The following is a 17,137-nucleotide window of genomic DNA, read 5'->3' as shown; positions in this document are numbered from 1 at the left end:
GTTACCCACCTTCAACCCCCGGTAGCCCTTTGGTAACCCCCTTGTAAGTTCCTACCCAGCAGGAGGGGTAACATGGCCCCAGTGTAAACCCCTCCATCTGCCTTCGTTGCCCTGGATTATGGACATATATAAGGGCCTATAGGCTACCCATTTTATATGCTTCCCAGATTAAATTCTGCTTAAGGATACTTTTTTAAATGAAAACATTAGCAACCTACAGTGTCATGATATCTCGAAAGCATCGTTCACCATTCTGTTTGGCTGCGGTAAAATGAGAGCTCATAGATGAGTACAGGAGAATCAAGAATTCAGTCAATCATATTCACTGCCAGCACTGTTCCTATTGACCATACATACAATCGATACCCGTTAGGGTCAAAGTCCTTCTGATGGTGGAAGGCATTGCACCCCTAGTTGATGGATGGTGGTGACCTGGGATAAAGTTAACCTGTGAGCAGACCATGGTCCAAGCCATGGGTTAGATCCCGTCTTGGACTGACCCCATCTGCAGGCTAACTGCCAAACTCAAGTGGTGATGCAGTAGTGCTGAGCCCTACTATCCTTGCTGATATCTATACGGGTAGTATCTATCACTTGGAAGAGAACCTGCCAGACCAGCAGCAGCTGCATGACCAGGCCAGGATGACCTTGCCAGCAATAGTCATGGAGCTGAAGGAGTGGACAGCTGAACATTTGGCATCTGGCCAAAGGCTGCTGGGGAGCGGAAGAAGGTGGAGGCAGCAGGCATGATCAGCAACTTGGAGCAGCAGGTAAATTGTATCAAGAAAATATTGAGCACAAGGGGGCCATGGGCACATTTGTGCCATCACACACACTGCACTGGCTCTACCAATTCCACCCTGTTGATGAGTGAGTCAGATATGGTTATTGCTGGGGCCTAGTTACTATGATGCTATGACCATGACCTGTGTACAGCAAATAATCCACAATAATATCATAGTTTGCCCTAGCTAGCTGCAATGCAATACAAGAAGGTCATGGTCATAGCATCATAGTAATTAGCCCCCAACAACAACCATATCTGACTCACTCCTCAACAGGATGGAATCCACCACATTCCTATAGAGCCAGTGCAGTGTGTGTGATGGCACAATTGTGCCCATGGCCCTTTTGTGCTCAATATTCTTGATACAATGTAATATCTGCTGCTCCAAGTTGCTGCTCATGCTTGCTGCCTCCACCTTCTTCTGCTTCCCAGCAGCTGCCTTCTGGCCAGATGCTGAATGTTCAGCTGTCCACTCCTCCAGCTCCATGACTGGTATTGCTGGCAAGGTCATTCTGGCCTGGTCATGCAGCTGCTGCTGGTCTGGCAGGTCCTCTTCCAAGTGGTAGATACTACCCGTATGGATACCAGCAAGCTTAAGGATAGGAGGGCTCAGCACTACTGCACCACCACTTGAGTCTGGCAGTAAGCCTGCAGATGGGGTCAGTCCGAGACAGGATTGAACCCATGGCTTTGATTAAATAATTGAGATAACACATACAGTTCAAAATGCAGACTCATAATCCCATGTGTCCAAAAAGTTAAGCATACAATAACAAGCTAGTATGACTTAGGAGGTGTTCCACTTGGATTAAAAGTCGCGGATTAAGGTATTTTTAAGCCGCCAATTTCACCAATCCACCGCTAATTAAGAAACGGATTAAGAAACGGATTGAAGTACGACACTTGCTCATTCCGTGCATAAAATGCACAAACGAGTAATGCCAGACATTTAAAAGACTATCGAGTATCAACATGAAGGCCTTGTAGCACCTTTGAACGACACCCACGGTGTGGTGCATAATGCCGAACAAGAAGCACAAAGCTTCCACAAAAATAGGGGGGCCCTTGTGAAGCAGCTGCCCGCGCTTCCAAAGCACGTATGGTGATGTGGAAGGTGCCAAAGTACGTCGGTGAAATATAATGTGGTAGGACTGGAGAGAATAGTGTAGCAGTATAATGTGAGTCTCGTTGCAAGCTAAGCAACGCGTATACATGATGTGTAGCATCAGTCCTCAGTTCACTTCTTGTAACGAACATCAGCATAGGTCCAAGCCCTCTCGCTTGGAGGGATATATGCAAACAAACATCCTGATAGGTAAACTCGCATGCTACCGAGCATTCAACCGAGCACATGCATGCTTAGTTGAATGGTGAGATGCGACCCCCCTTCATTTCGTGATATGTTGGCGATGTTACAGAGACGCTGCACCTTGGTTTCTGTGCGCAATGCCCCGCCGACCAAAACTACACGTGCCCAACTGAAGACACACCGGTGGTTGTGCAGCAGCTCTTGAGGCTTTGTTGGCTGAAATCCATCCTGAGCTGTTGCAACACGGCTAACGCGGGCAAATAGCTGTTCCAAGACCACCGACAAGGCTCTAAACGTCTTATCTGTTCTTGTGTATAATTAAGTTTATGTATGTTATACTTTGCGCAACTTTGTAATTCGACTTTAGTCGGAACAAGGTGCTGTATGCGCTGCGCTGCAGAAAGCAGGCGCCTTTTGGCTTGCACACAACTGCCTTTTCGCCGCTTCCTCTTCCCGCGGCAGTTTCACGAGCCCAGTGTTGCAAGCTACGACGTAGGCTTTCGGTGCTTTCAGTTACTGCAAAGCAGCCACGCAATAGACTAGGCTGCATGCCGCGTGCGACTATGGCCATCGTGCCCACCTGCGCAACGCGCTGGCGCACCTCATTTGCTTGCGCAAACCGCCGCTTCGCCAAACGCTTCCTCTTCCGCGGCCGTTTCAAGCGCCCAGTCTTGCAAGCTACGTTGTTTGCTTTCATATATTTTCATATCTTATTCGGCTCAGGCTAAGCAGCCAGCCAAAAGTCCGAGATGCATGCCGCTTGTGACTGCGGCCAACATGCCTTGATGAGCGGCCTTTCGCCGAAAAAATTTACATACACTTTAACAGGCGCATTTTGAGAATCGCACGCGCGCATCCGCGCGGCAAAATTCGCTCCTGACTTTTGGGGCGATATGTACGGATGTTTTATTCGGCACAGTACGACCGGACACATTTGTGCGAGAGGCTGCTTAACTAGGAACACCTACAGCCTTTATAAAGGATAACCTTCCAACCTATCACTCAGGCTTTTTATGAGGCGACATGAAAAGTGTTAATCCGAGATTGTCAATTTGATACCTGGTGGCCACCAGGTAGCAAATTTTTGGCACCAAGTTTGAGCTTTTAGTATAGGCAGAAAGCTCGCATTTCATAGCATATTAATCTATAATTAATCCGCGAAGCGCGTGAATACGGACGGAACTAATCGCGCCAACCTTAATCCGCCTAATCCGTCCTAATCCGCGCGATGTTTCCATATGCGACGGATTAAGCCTTAATCCGCGACTTTTAATCCAAACACCCCCTTAGACTCATCATAGTAACCAGCCACTGCCTCATTAGCACCGTCTGAGAGCCAGGTCACAGTTGTAAGAGGGATCAGCTCCCCTGGCATCTCCCAACTGAGTACTCTTTGCCTGGTGTTACATTGGTGCGAATTGCTAGGAGGTGGGAACCGCCCGGATCGAATCTGGTTGTGAACATATCACACACCAGGCATGATGCAGCATACTCTTACCCCAAAGGTGGATGCCCAGGCGGGCGAGAAGTCTACCAGCTGAGTAAATACAAAGTCCTCCATCTCGGACAGAGACTGACGAAATGTCAATAACACTTAAATTCACAATCCTACGGGATCTCAAACAACATACATCCTACAGGATATGCCGGGGGGCGCCCGAGGATGTTCGCTCGAGGGGGGGGAATGTAAGAGGGATCAGCTCCCCTGGCATCTCCCAACTGAGTACTCTTTGCCTGGTGTTACAACAGTACCACTGGACACATTTGGTGTGTCCCAAGTGGCCTTGGTGATGACCCTTTGTCCAGCACCTGGGGAAAGCTGACCAGCTTGACAGGCTGGCAGCAAGACAGCCTGACTCCAGCAGCCCAGCTGCAGGTATATGAAGAGGTAACAATAGGAATAACTGCCTATAATAACAAATGGCCAACCCCAGGTGTCACTTTTGCTGTGTTACAATGGTATCAGGCATGACTGCACGAATTCGACTGTAAACTTTGATTCTGGCAACCAGCAGTTATCACAAAATTGTGATTCCATGGTGTAGTGGATAAACCAGCACACAAAGCGTGATGTAGTGGATAAACCAGTACACAAAGCGTGAGGTGGGATAGCTCCACTGCTTGGCAAGAAAGCTTTCCAACCAAGGCGCATAAAGCTATCATAGTGATAGCATGGTAAAGTACCTCAAGTCCAAACAAAACCAAAGAATAAGGCGGTAATTTTAATAGTGGAAAACTCCCCAAGAAAGTAAAGAGAAGCTAAGATGCTCTAATAATGGTCGTGGATGTCTGTTGCTAAGCAGGGGGCAATCTCACTAACTTACTTTCCGTTGACGATGTGTCACTGGTAGTGACAGGGCACGATAGAGCAGAATGCCTTCTGGGGCTACTCGAAGCCTACTGCAAAGTGACAGGTATGGCCTCATTTTTGGGGGCGCTATAGGTGGCCACCTAGGGATGCGCATCTCGATTGGTTGGAGCACACTAAAGTGACCATGCCCCAGCGACTACATCATGTGCTCATGTGTTTTCGGTTAGGCTTTTGGGAGTTAGATGTTAATAGGTCTAATGGGCGTGAGTGCACCGCGCATACCTGCAGGCTTTGTGACTGTGGAGCGGTTGAAGATGAGTTGCATGTTTTCGAGGAATGTCCCGCTTACAAGAGCATACGGGCTAAGTATGATGGTGATCTAGTCTTTAAGGGGCGCAGCATGCGCACCATTATGACTGAGGCGCCACCCCTGGCATTGGCCAGGTACCTCTCGGAAATTTGGGAGGCCAGGCATGTCGCGCTGAGGTGCTTCACCCTGAAGTGGACGAGGGTTAATGAAGATGACCTACTGTGTATTCGCATCAATACCAATACAACGTCCATGGGCCCCCCGGCTTTTACGGACACACCCACACTTGTGTGCGGAACTTGTAACTTGTAACTTTACCAACTTTGTAAATAAAACCGAACACAACCGGATATAACAGGCAGCATCAACGGTCAGTAATCCGTAGCTACGGGTGCAGATGAGTAGGCAGGCTTCTAAGTTCAAGCAGACGTCATCATGGGATGAGAAAGTGAGAACCCTCCTAATGGTACCACAGAGTGAACCCCCACTGCTGCATCATCCGTGTTTCCCCCCCTCCTCCTCCCACTCTGGGAACCCGCTTCCCTTCGATACCCGGGATTCCCTTCATCTAGTGTTCGTTTCGTGCTCATTTAGTGATCATTCCGGAATGAAGGGCTGAGGGGCCTTCAGAACATATAGAAGGAGCTCGGCTGAAATGGTCACTTTCCATGCAAAAGCCGTCTATTATCGCCATGCCAGGGTTTGTTTTAATTACTTATGACTGTATGCATTGTTGCCACGTGAGTTATCATGAATTCTGAGCTCATCCCACAATGAAGGGCTGAGGGCCCTTCAGAAGTAGTTTGGCTGAAGTGGTCGTAATTCACGGATTCCTTTATAGAAGCCTTCTGATATCGTCATGCCAGAATTGGTTTTAGTGAGAACATGACTTAGCATGATTGGAGCTACGTTCGGCAAAACAAGTACAAACGCGCACAGCATCTGTTTGCAAGCCTGGCTGGCTGTGACGGTATAATAACAGCTAATAACTATGGCCCCTCCAGCTAAAACATATCCCCGTTACCTCTGCGACGGCCGCTCACCAAATTCGAATTTTCGTGTGCGTCCTGTGGACGCAATGATCAGTGCCAGTCTCGTGCATATTATCACATCACCAGACAGCAGTGCGTCCAGCTTGTTAATAATGGCAAAGAGGCCGTGGCTCCTAACGAGATGGTCGCAACTTCTCACTGTTGCAATACATTGCCACGTACTCTTTATGGTTAAAACTTACGACGTCCGATATGCTGCAGATGAATATCCTCAGCAACAAGCTCCAGTTGCGGTGGTTGGTGCAGGAGCACAGGCTCAAGCTAACCAGCCGGATGAAACAGGTACAATAAACGAAACTAGCAGACACGTCACATGTAGATCATCAGCGATTTGAAGCTAGGTCCCCCCTGTCAGTACTGTCAGTACACTAGTGTAGGCGCCTCGTCTCCAGTGGCGGTGGACATGGAGTGGAGTCCGGAGTCCGCCGAAGGGCCAGGCGGAAATGCAGTGGAGCCCCGACAACCTAACAGGTGAGACCGTAGTCCATAAGGTATTTTATAGAAATGTTTCTCCTCCTTTTGCATCATCGGGTGATGTGAACACACATTGAAGAAGTGAGGAAGATAGCAAAGTTGGATATGGGGGGGAGAGAGGAGAGGGGAATGCGGGGAAGAGATAGCTGTTTCCTATAGGAGGTGGGGATGCGGGGGAGAGAGAGGAGAGGGGGATGCGGGGCGGAGGTGGAGATGGTGGCAGTGCCGACGGTGGAGGAGGTGAAGGGGGAAGGGATGAAGGGGGCGGAGGTGCTCCGTTGACGCCCGGGGATGGCGACGCCCTCCCCTGCGCCCCCCTAGCCCAACGACGCCCTCCCCTGCGCCCCCCTTGCCCAACGACGCCCTTCCCTGCGGCCCCCTAGCCCAACGACACCCTCCCCTGCGCCCCCCTAGCCGTACGCTGCTCTCCCCTGCACCCCCATAGCCAAACGACGCCCTCCCCTGCGCCCCCCTAGCCCAACGCTGCCCTCCCCTCCGCCGCCCCTAGCTAAACACCGCCCTCCCCTGCGCCCCCCTTGCCCAACGACGCCCTTCCCTGCGGCCCCCTAGCCCAACGACACCCTCCCCTGCGCCCCCCTAGCCGTACGCTGCTCTCCCCTGCACCCCCATAGCCAAACGACGCCCTCCCCTGCGCCCCCCTAGCCCAACGCTGCCCTCCCCTCCGCCGCCCCTAGCTAAACACCGCCCTCCCCTGCGCCCCCCTTGCCCAACGCCGCCCTCCCCTACACCCCCCTAGCCAAACGACGCCCTCCCCTGCGCCCCCATAGCCCAACGCCGCCCTCCCCTGCGCCCCCCTTGCCCAACGCTGCCCTCCCCTCCGCCGCCCCTAGCCCAACGATGCCCTCCCCTGCGCCCCCCTAGCCGTACGCTACTCTCCCCTGCGCCCCCCTAGCCCAACGCCGCCCTCCCGCAGGGGAGGGTGGCGCTGCACGGGCCGGTGCAGGGGAGGGCGGTGCTGCGTTGGGTGGGGCAGGGAAGGGTGGCGCTGCGCAGGGGAGGGCGGCGCTGCACTGGGCAGCGCAGGGAAGGGTGGCGCTGCGCAGGGGAGGGCGGCGCTGCGGGGGGCGGTGCAGGGGAGGGCGGCGCCCCATCACTTCAACTACCATCACCACCCACCTGCACCAGCGCCGTAATGCGCCGCATCAGCCTCACCAGCCGCAGCGCCACAGCTGGCTGTGATGCACCCAACTCACCTCCAACATGAACCCTAGTCGGAGGAGGCGGAATCAAGTTACTTTGCCACATCGACACCGCCGCCGCTGCCAACATCCCGTTCACTGCTGGTGATGCTCCTGGTCCACATACATCACTTCACTGCTGCCACCGCCGCCGACAAAGTCTCTGCTGCTGCCGCCAGCTCTTCCTCAGCTCCCTGCACAACGATGGTAATCGACGCCAGCAGCGCTGCACGGCTCACAGTTCCCTTACCTCCTCCTCCTCCTCTCCTCGTGCTGCTGACCCCAGGTGCGCCTGCTCCTGCCGATCCGTTTCAGACGAGGGCTCGCCAGGCTGAGGGCTGAGGGCCACAGCGGCTGATTCGACTGGCTCAGCAGTGCCTGCATAAGTAAGTATGTATGTATGCATGTCATAAGGGGACGAGGGGAGATTGCTCGTGCAGATGCCATGACAGCAAAAACAGGAGTGTAGTTTGGGAGGTGGGTGTAATGTGTGGCGGGCATTTATGTCGTACATGTATGACATTCATTTCGGCATACGATGTGGGGGAGGCCCTTCTGCGCCAGCAGCAGCAGCCGCATCGTCGTCTCACCTCCGCTGCCGCCAGGCAACCGGCGGGACCCATCAAGCAGCTCAGACTGTAACACGTGGATTGAGCTGCCGCCACTAGAGCACAAGCCTCCCTCGCCACCTTCCCTCTCCTCTATGGTTGTTGGTGCATTAGAAATTACAAATAATATTAAATTAAACTAATTAGAATTCTAATGAGAAAGTTAGAAGACCCCTTGAGAACAGATTAGAATGTTCTAATGTCGTACACCCATTAGGATGGCTATTCAGGCCGCCTCCGCAGCCTGCAACGGCACATTTTTCTAGGAAAAATGGCTGATGCTGATGCTGGGCCATCAAAACCACCAGTTTCGAAGACTCCTAAAGCAACATAAACTTATGGCAACAAGGAGCTAGATGCTCCAGCCTACACGGAAGCCCTGAAGAGTGCAAAAGCAAGAGGCAGTGCTTCCTGGTGGTCGTTTTTCACCGTGATCTTGACAGAAAGAGTCGTGAAGCTGAAGTGCACCATTTGCGGCGAGGTGCTGGGTGCCAAAAATCCGTCTGCAACAGCTCCCAACCATCTTAAGAAGCACAACAAGGCAGCAGACAAGGTGCAGGAGGGCAGTGAGGCGGAGGGCGCCACACCTGCAGTGCCGTCCGGCGCGAAAAGGTCTCGCTCATATGACGGCACGCCCACTCGATCCATGCGGCTTTTCATGCCATCTGCCAACCAGATATACGTCTTCCTGAAGAATCTGGCCTTGTCCTTCTACACCACCAACATCGCCCTTCACCTTATCGAGAACCCCTACCTTGTTCAGGCCTGCACTGCCCTGGGGGTCACACTGCCCAGCCGCTGGAAACTAGTAACCACTATGCTTGACGAGGCGCACGCGGAAACAGTCTCTGAGGTTGAGAAAGAGTGTGCGGCTGGGGAGGGGCTTGCGTGTATTGCCAGTGACGGTTGGCGGAGCCGCGTTGCGTTGGGTGGTACCCCACTTATCAACATCATGTCACTGTATATCGAGCGCGCGATCTTCCGCAAGGCCGTCACCGCCGCCGGTGTCGGACTGTGTGTTGGGTGTTGCTTTGCAGACAATTAGGACTGGACTCTTGGGCTCTTGGTTCAGGTACCAAAGATGTTGGGAAGGCATACGCAGAGACAGTTTAAGACAGTCTAAGACAGTTTAAAGGCGAAATTAGTGACCCAGAGGTCACTTCGACCGGGGGTTTGGCTGAGAAGTCCTGCTTACGGGTGTCGTAGCCCCGTAAAAACCGTTAAAAACACCTGGGTTAGCATCTGCCGTAACCATGGTGAAACTCCGAAGTGAAAAGTCCCCCTCCCTGAGAAGTTACCCCAGGTCTTCTAATATTATTTCTAACGTTCTAATTAGAAATAATATTATAATTAGTAGAGAACGCCTGAAATTCTAATAATTTCAACAACCCTACTCTCCTCCCTTCCCTGCCTTGTCCTCGCTGTTCTCCTCCGCCTTCACTCAATCCGGCACTGTAATCCTCCACTTCATAATCGGTACCCAAGCTGACATCATCAACTGCACCGCCACCGCCGCTGCCGCTACCGCCATAGACGGCCGTTGTCCCCGCCAGCATCGTCGCCACCAGCAGCCGCTGCAAGCCCTTCCGGTTCCGGAGCCGCCCTCGCTGTAGACCATCCACATCCGAGCAACTGTCATTTACACCTCCACCTCCACCTTCCCCAACCTCCGGGTCTGAGCCCTTAAGGACCGGAGGTGGTGGCAGTAGCCGCAGTAGCTCGGGATCCAGGAGCTGGGCCCCCGGGTGCCGCAAGGCGTCGCTGACACAGGCGGCCAAAGTGGTCATCAGCTCTATCTTACCGACCGGTGCTACAGCCCCGGCCTCCCAGCAGGGCTTCCGGTGCAGCGGATTTCATGGTGGGTATGGTTTCGGCGGCTGCTGCAGCCAGGGCCGCTGTGGTGCCAATGGCGTGGCAGAGGGCCATGGTGGTGTGGCTGCCACCGTGGCTGCCACCGCCGCTGCTACTGCCGGCCCCCAGCAGGGGCCCTTCCGGCTCGGCGGCGGCGGCGCGGATTTGTACGACGAGGTGCCTCAGCGCGGCCCCCAAGCCCGGGTGTTGGTAGGTATGCGCATAAACCTCTCTACTGCCTACCACCCCCAGTCCGATGGTCAGACAGAGCGTACTAATAGGACTTTAGGTGATATGTTACGCAATTTCGCAGGCTGCACACCTCTGCTTGGGATACCTACTTGACGGCAGCCGAGTTTGCAATTAATTATGCCGTTAATCGCTCGACTGGTCAAAGCCCTTTCTTTCTTTATTATGGGTACAGTCCTGTTTTGCCTGTTTGGCGTGAGCTTGACGTTAATGTACCTGCGGCTAAGACCTTTGTCAAGATGCTAAGGCCTGTCTGGACTCATCTCAACAGCGCACTGCAGACTATTACAACAAGTCAAAACGGGACATCACCTTCACCAAGGGCCAGCTGATCATGCTGAGTACCAAGAACCTGCGTTCTCTGGCCGAAGGGTCTCGTAAGCTGTTGCCTCGCTGGGTTGGGCCTAATCCTGTTGTGTGCATGGTCGGTTCGGTTGCCGTATAACTTGAACTCCCTTCTGAGATGCGCATCCATCCTACTTGTCTGTCTGTACCGTGGGTCTGTACCCATTCCGGCAGTGCCTGCGCCTCCTGCTGCTACAGAGGCTGCGCCAACCACTTGGTTGTCTGGTAAGCAAACCATGTATGCCGTTGAACGTATTTTGGACTATCGGACCCGGCGCGTGGGTAAGGCTAGGCGCAAGCGCACTGTTCACGAGTACTTAGTCAAGTGGGTAGGGTACTCGTCCGAACATAATAGCTGGGAACCGGCGCGCAACTTCACCCCGGATCTTAAACCGTTGCCTGATGCGGCTCATCTGCGGGCCCAGTCCAAGGTTGCAGCGCGTTAGCTGGTATGGCCAACCTTGTTTTGCACGGTGATTTTTATGCGAGGGGGACGTCGCATTTAGGGGGGGGATAGTTGTTGTATCCTGTAAGCTTACTGTGCAGCTTGCGGCTCCGAAGCCTAACTGTCGGCAGTTAGCTCGTCCGGTCCGATTTACTAACTTCACTGTTACTAACTAATACCTGTATATATATTCGCTGTCGGTGATTACAGGTCTAACTAATACTGATATTAGTTTACTTGCGACTACTGCAGCGGCTACTGTCAGCTGACAGTCGTGGCGGCTTGCGACTACTGATAGTCGTCCGCCATCTGAATGCCGTACCGCTGCGGAAGTCCATACCTGAGTATGGGCGCGGGCTTTACCTGAGTACCTGGTTCGTCTGACCGATCGAGAGTAGTTCCTGAGAGCTATGGCATTCTGGATATCGCGTCACCCAGTCGTACTGGGGACCTTTCGACACGAGGCCCAAGTGGAGTCACTGATGACTATTTATTCAAAGCACTTGTCTCTATCGGTATCTTTCGATACCACCAACTCATGGTTGTGTCGTCTGAAGCATACCACAAAAACAGGAATGTGTGGATGCCCTTCTTGTAAGACACTTGGTATAGGTAGTTCAGATTGGAACAGAAGAATGACTAAGGGGTAATGTGAAGAGCATTGATGCTTTCAGACGTTTTTAATTATTTGAGTCGTGATCTGTGCATGTATGGTTGTATGCATGCATGCATTGTGGACTTTAGTAGAACTGCTGAGCACTGTGGTGATGGTGGTGGTGTTAACGCACTGATATACCTTTTGCTCATGCATGTTCGTTATATTGAAAACAAACACATCAGCAGCATATCAAAGTCGTTGTGTATAGATTCCCATTGCCATGATAAGGGGTTAATGTCACTCTTGCCAGGTGTCAGGTACTGCTGCAGGACGGACATAGTCGCCATAGCATGGCATCTCATGTTACTAATTCCCAACTACCAAAGAGACTACAGGTACGTGACTAGTCCCATCATTCCCCGCCCATAAAGTACAGTCACAGCGGCTCCCTGTCATGTTCCTCCAGTGCAACCCATGGAGGCATGTGCGCACGCACGCACGCCCACGCGCGTGCACACGCACACGCACATGCACACGCACACGCACACGCACATGCACACCGGAAACCCCAACCCATCAGTAGCCCCTGCGACCCAGGGGTGCTAGAATTCAGCAGCAGTCTGATTTTTTGACAGTGTTTCTGGTAATGCTAAATGGTCCTAAGCAGGCACGTCACACAGGGCCAAGTGAAAACAGTGAAGCTTCAGGCAGATTGTAATTAGGTCAGCATGAAGACCATGTGAGTCCGGAATGACTTACAAGCCGAGCGGAGCACAAAACTAGGCTTTCACTCTCCGGGTGGAGCAAAGCTCTGAGCGGAGGGTGTGGCTGTCGTGTTGTTAAACCTGCATCTGGCACCTTTTTTTGTTCATTAAGGTGGTTGCGGCATCGTTTAACAGCGCAGGTGTTCCGTGGTGTTGGTAATTTGCCGCTACCCGGTACACCGTTGCCGTACCTCTACTTGCTCAAGTCGTCTTTAGTGGTGACGTGTGTGAATGACGCGTGCATCGCCAAGGCCGGGATGTGATGCGGCAATGTTTCCAAACCCTCATACGTCGTCGTGTGTAGCCTCATGTGTAGCGCGTGCTTTGCGTAACATCTTGGTGCGGACGATTATTTCCGGCAGAAATGGGAGGCCGTTGTTTTTCCTGAAAAGAACAATTATTCCTCTTTGCCTTTGCTTTCGCCGCCTCGTGGGTAATTGCAGGATAATCCTGATAGGGTCCGTACGTGGTCGTACAGCGCGCTTACAGTTTTATCACAGTTTTAACAGCTACTCAGCGATATTTTTATATTGATGACAGGACTAAGTAGACTAGAATGATGGACCAGGAAGTTGGGGATATCTTCGCCAAGTTTACCGGGGAGCCCCTATCCCCCGGCGTGACAAGCTTTTTGCGGCATTGCATAGACAGTGAGGATGGGCACGATGAAGCTACCAGCGATGCTTTTATGGCATGTCGTGTCGATTTTCCAACGATTCAGCCCCAGCCGCAAACAGGGAACGTCGACCTGCCATTCCAAGGACAGTTCACGCCTGGCTCGTGCAGGAATGGTTCCTTAAAGCTGATGGATCAACAGGAAACGGCTCCAAAAAATAACTCGCTAGTTGTGGGGGACGTCGCTTATTCGGGTATCGGGGGATGTTCGCTTGTCACAGAGGCCCAAGCGCAAGCTTCTCTTTCAAGGGACTGTGGGGGAGTAATGACGATGCCTCGCAAACGGGGCCGCAAGCCAAAACCTAGGCTTCCAGACCTTAATCAACGACTCATCGCCTTGACAGAGCAATTTACGCAGCTCAGCAAGGAAAATGTTTTTCTACGCAATAAGCTCAAGGTAAAAGCAAAAAAATCGGTTATCTGCGCTCTCTGTCTATGCTTGGCCTTCACTTTTACCATAACCGTACCATGCTTGTTCTCCGTATTCCGGCGTATGGTTTTTCCTCTACGCTAGGTCCTTGAGTGCGTGGTACCATACCGCGACGAGAGCGTGGGCTTCCTGACGCAGCTTCTCTCCACATCAGCGCACACACCGCGGCCGCAGGGTGCTGCAGCCGCGCAGCCAGACACGACACGGGCTGCGAGCGGCGGAGCAACCCCGCCAGATTCTCTGGGCGACCGGGGCCAGTCGCCTACGCCTTCCGGTGACGCTGATGATAGCCATGGCACCTCATCGTGGTCTGGCTTGTCTGGTGCCATAGCTAGGTCCAGCTGTGAGGCCCAGTCCTCTCACGCTCACGACAGCGGAAGCGGCGGCGGCTGCGGAGCCAGCTGGACTAGCAACCCTTCAGTTGCTGTCATGGTCGAGGCTATGGAGGCTGCCGCTGGTGGCGGCCACCTCACTTCCACCTCCGCGCAGGAGCAGCAACAGCAGCGCAAGCTGGGTCAGGAGCGGGAGCCATCTAAGACTGACGCCGCTGGTGGCACTCCTGCAGTCCTAGCACTGTGTCCGGCACCCAACGGTGAAGTGCCCGAAATCACGTTGGCAGCCCTGGAGGACCTCAAGGGGGTAACGGCGCATGACTTCCGGCTGCTGTGGAAGCACATTTGCCTTCAGGTGCGACTGGACGCGCGCTTTTGTGTTGTGTCAGGAAAATATCCTGGCTTGGGGGACATACACGGAAGTGTAGCGGGAACATGCATAGGGATAATAACTGAGGATGGTGATATGGGGAGGTGATGTGCCCTGTGGGTCAAGGCAGTGGTCGAGGTTCCGCGCTTCTTATCGCTCGTCACATGTGCATTATGCATTGCAGCTCGGGGTCCTTGTTGCTGGAGCGGAGGTGCACGGACCGGGCAGCTCGCCGTACATACGACTGGAGCGGTTTCTGGAGCGTGCTCTGTCGTACATGGACAAGATTACACTGCTCTCGCCTGCGTGCTTTGTGCATAGCATGTACGTATGGAGTTTGGTATTTGTATTACTTACATGCTTGTACTTGACAATGCGGAATTGGAATCTAATAAAAATGGTGAACCTGCTTTTGCTCTGTTGAGGGATTATTTTATCTGGGAGCTGAGTGATTGAGCAGCAAATGATTTCACACTAAAGGAACTCCTGGTTACTGTGACATCACTCAATCGTGGGTCCATTGGGCTCCTGCTTGTCCGGGGGCGTTCTTGGGGACTTTCTTTCAGTGCTTGAGCAGCGCCAGTTTTGGGACGCATTTGGCCAGTGTGACCGCAGGGAGGTCGCACGCAACTGCCGGGGACTAGTCTAAGGATATCCGATCTGGGCCCAGACTACCGCATCATGCACCTCGTGTATTTGTACTGCTGTCTGCTCCCTTGCCTGCCGTACCTTCTTCAGGTACACCAATGTAGAGACTGGGCAGCCCGAACGACCGTCGGACAGCTTTTGGATTACATGCGGTAAGATTTGTCACCTGCCATGTGGAGCATTGTTCAGGTAGTTTGTTTGTGTTGATGTCTTCTTGGTAGAGTTTCGGCCATGGATTTCCAGTCGGTCTTCTGCCCTCCTTCCGTGGTGCGTCTTCCGAGAAGGTTTGATTATACTAGATTATGCAGCTATGTAACTCACTTTGCAGAAGCATGGCAGATTGGCCTTGGGGTGTGTTATTCGTGAACCCGTCAATTTTCCTTGACTTGCCGTTTCCTGATGCCCTAATTGCAGCGCGTTCGTTGCAGCTATCTCCGCAGCAGCTGTCAGAAGTCAATTCGCTGGCGGCCGTGTACGAACAGAACGTGATCCCCGTGGTGCAGCAACGGCTGCAGCTGGCCATGCAGCTGACGAGTCGCCTGGGTGCAGCCACTGGCCCGCAGCGGCCCGGCAGCAGAAACGGCGCGTTAACGGTAGGCCAGAGTTTAAGGAAGGTTATCTAGCATGGGGGGGCATGGTAACTTCGCGGCTTTAGGCACTGGCGCAGGAGGCAGTGTGAGAGTGGTTGCATACTGGGTGGGTTAGCGTTGGTTGGCTGATAGCAGGCCACATTCAGATCAGGTAATGGAGAGGACGCCCCGGTATTGAATGTGGTGATGCAGGGAAACGAGGCAATGCTGTGTCCAGAAATAATCCTGCTCCTGTGCGGTGATTGAAGTCCGCGCACATAATACCTCGCTTGGCGGTAGCACTTGCGCGCCCTATAACAATCTTTTTGATGGCTTCCATAAAAGTAAAGCGCCTCCCTCCAGCATTGAGCCCACCAATGATCACCCTTTTGCACGCCTGTGGTCAGCAGGCGGTTTCCACAATTGACGAACTGGCAGAGCAGCTAGAACGGAATGTGCTGAAGGAGCATCAGACACACTGGAATATTGGCGACTTCCTATGCTCCAGGTGAGCGGCACATGATAGATAGAGCGACTGACGGCGTGCCAAACAATTTTTCAGTCGGACAGGGTTTGGGGTGGGCGTGACGCTTGGTTGTCCTTGTGTTCCCCCCTGTCCGATATACTAGGATGGGTTGAGATGGCATACGACTTGTTTTACGATGTCCTTGCATTTGTGCGTCTGCCGCTGCATCCCTTCCACCACCCTTTCGCAGTGTGTTGACACCGCTCCAAGTGGCCAAGGCGCTCACCGTTGCCTACCCGTACATCCCGGATGGTGTGGCCATGCTGCACGCGTTCAAGCTTATCAATGCTCCAGACGACAGGATGCCGACAGCACCTACAGGAGTGGCAGCCAACCCCTCTGGCCTCGCGGGCACACAACAGCCGCCGAGCAGCCAGTCGTTTCCCAGCCTGGCCGGTTTGCTAGCGAGCCAGCTGCCGGCGCTTTTGATGGGGGTGGCGGCGGGCGGATCACAGGTGCAAGCACGGGTACCGGCGGGACTACCTCTGCAGTCCGGCGGCGGGGCTGGTGCGGTCCTGGCGAAACTTGGGACTAGTTTACCGCCGGTGCAGATGCAGCAGATGCTGGTGGCGCTTTTACAACAACAGCAGCAGCTGCAACCGGCACAGCTGCTGCCGAGGACGGCAGGCAGCGCAAATCCGCAGCCACAGGTGCAATTGCTCAAGGCCCTGGCGGCCGGTCTTCAGCAGCAAGGAGCGACGCAGCTGCAGCCGTTGATAGCGGGACTACAGGCGGCGGCAGCAGCATTGTCGGCAGGGACACAAACCCAGCCTGCGCCCGGCGGTGGTCTGCCAGCCACGGGTCAGCTCCAAGGTTTTGCATCGTTACTTGACACCTTGGCATCTACCCAGCAAACTGCAGGCAGCATGCAGTCTGGAGCGGTGGCCAGTCAGTGCCGTTGAGCGGGTCGGTCTCACGAAGCATCAGAAAAAGGCCGTCTAAGCCATCATTTAAGCGCTCAAGAATGTTGAAAAGCTCATATACGGAAATGTTGTAGGGATGTGTACTACATCCTTGTCATTATTAATGTGCCATGCTTTTAATGTCTTAAGGCATGCCATTTTTGGGTTTTATTATTGTGTCATTGCCCAATCCAACCTCATGCTGCAATGAGGCCATGAGGAGGAGTGCTCTATTTGTTGCCGGCAGGAAGTGTTTTCGAGGCACTGTTGCCATGTTGATGTTGAGATGAGGTGTGTCTGTAAGGTTCAGGAGCTATGCTAGCGGGTGTTGGTTGCATTTATGCCGCGTATGGCATCATGTAAATAGCGCACGAGAAGTAAAT

General features: G+C 53.3%; 2 protein-coding genes across 2 annotated transcripts; one reads left to right on the top strand and one right to left on the bottom strand.

Moving 5' to 3' along the window:
• Positions 1 to 661: 661 nt before the first annotated feature.
• VOLCADRAFT_88958 (uncharacterized protein) lies at positions 662 to 2,793 on the bottom strand (the record flags this gene model as incomplete). Its single annotated transcript, XM_002948473.1, has 4 exons — positions 662 to 714; positions 1,052 to 1,435; positions 2,217 to 2,265; positions 2,677 to 2,793. The coding sequence occupies 4 exons, from the start codon at positions 2,791 to 2,793 to the stop codon at positions 662 to 664; spliced, it is 603 nt and encodes a 200-aa protein (XP_002948519.1).
• Positions 2,794 to 5,434: 2,641 nt separating this feature from the next.
• Positions 5,435 to 16,754, top strand: VOLCADRAFT_88957 (uncharacterized protein; the record flags this gene model as incomplete). Its single annotated transcript, XM_002948600.1, has 10 exons — positions 5,435 to 5,457; positions 7,622 to 7,728; positions 8,494 to 9,064; positions 9,604 to 10,078; positions 13,582 to 14,094; positions 14,294 to 14,433; positions 14,848 to 14,909; positions 15,172 to 15,350; positions 15,737 to 15,834; positions 16,043 to 16,754. The coding sequence occupies 10 exons, from the start codon at positions 5,435 to 5,437 to the stop codon at positions 16,752 to 16,754; spliced, it is 2,880 nt and encodes a 959-aa protein (XP_002948646.1).
• Between the last annotated feature and the right edge of the window lie 383 nt (positions 16,755 to 17,137).

The sequence above is a fragment of the Volvox carteri genome (genome assembly GCF_000143455.1).
Source record: "Volvox carteri f. nagariensis unplaced genomic scaffold VOLCAscaffold_10, whole genome shotgun sequence".
Lineage (NCBI taxonomy): Eukaryota > Viridiplantae > Chlorophyta > Chlorophyceae > Chlamydomonadales > Volvocaceae > Volvox > Volvox carteri.
Note: the sequence above shows the minus strand (reverse complement) of the source record. Positions and strands in the feature narration are given on the sequence as shown.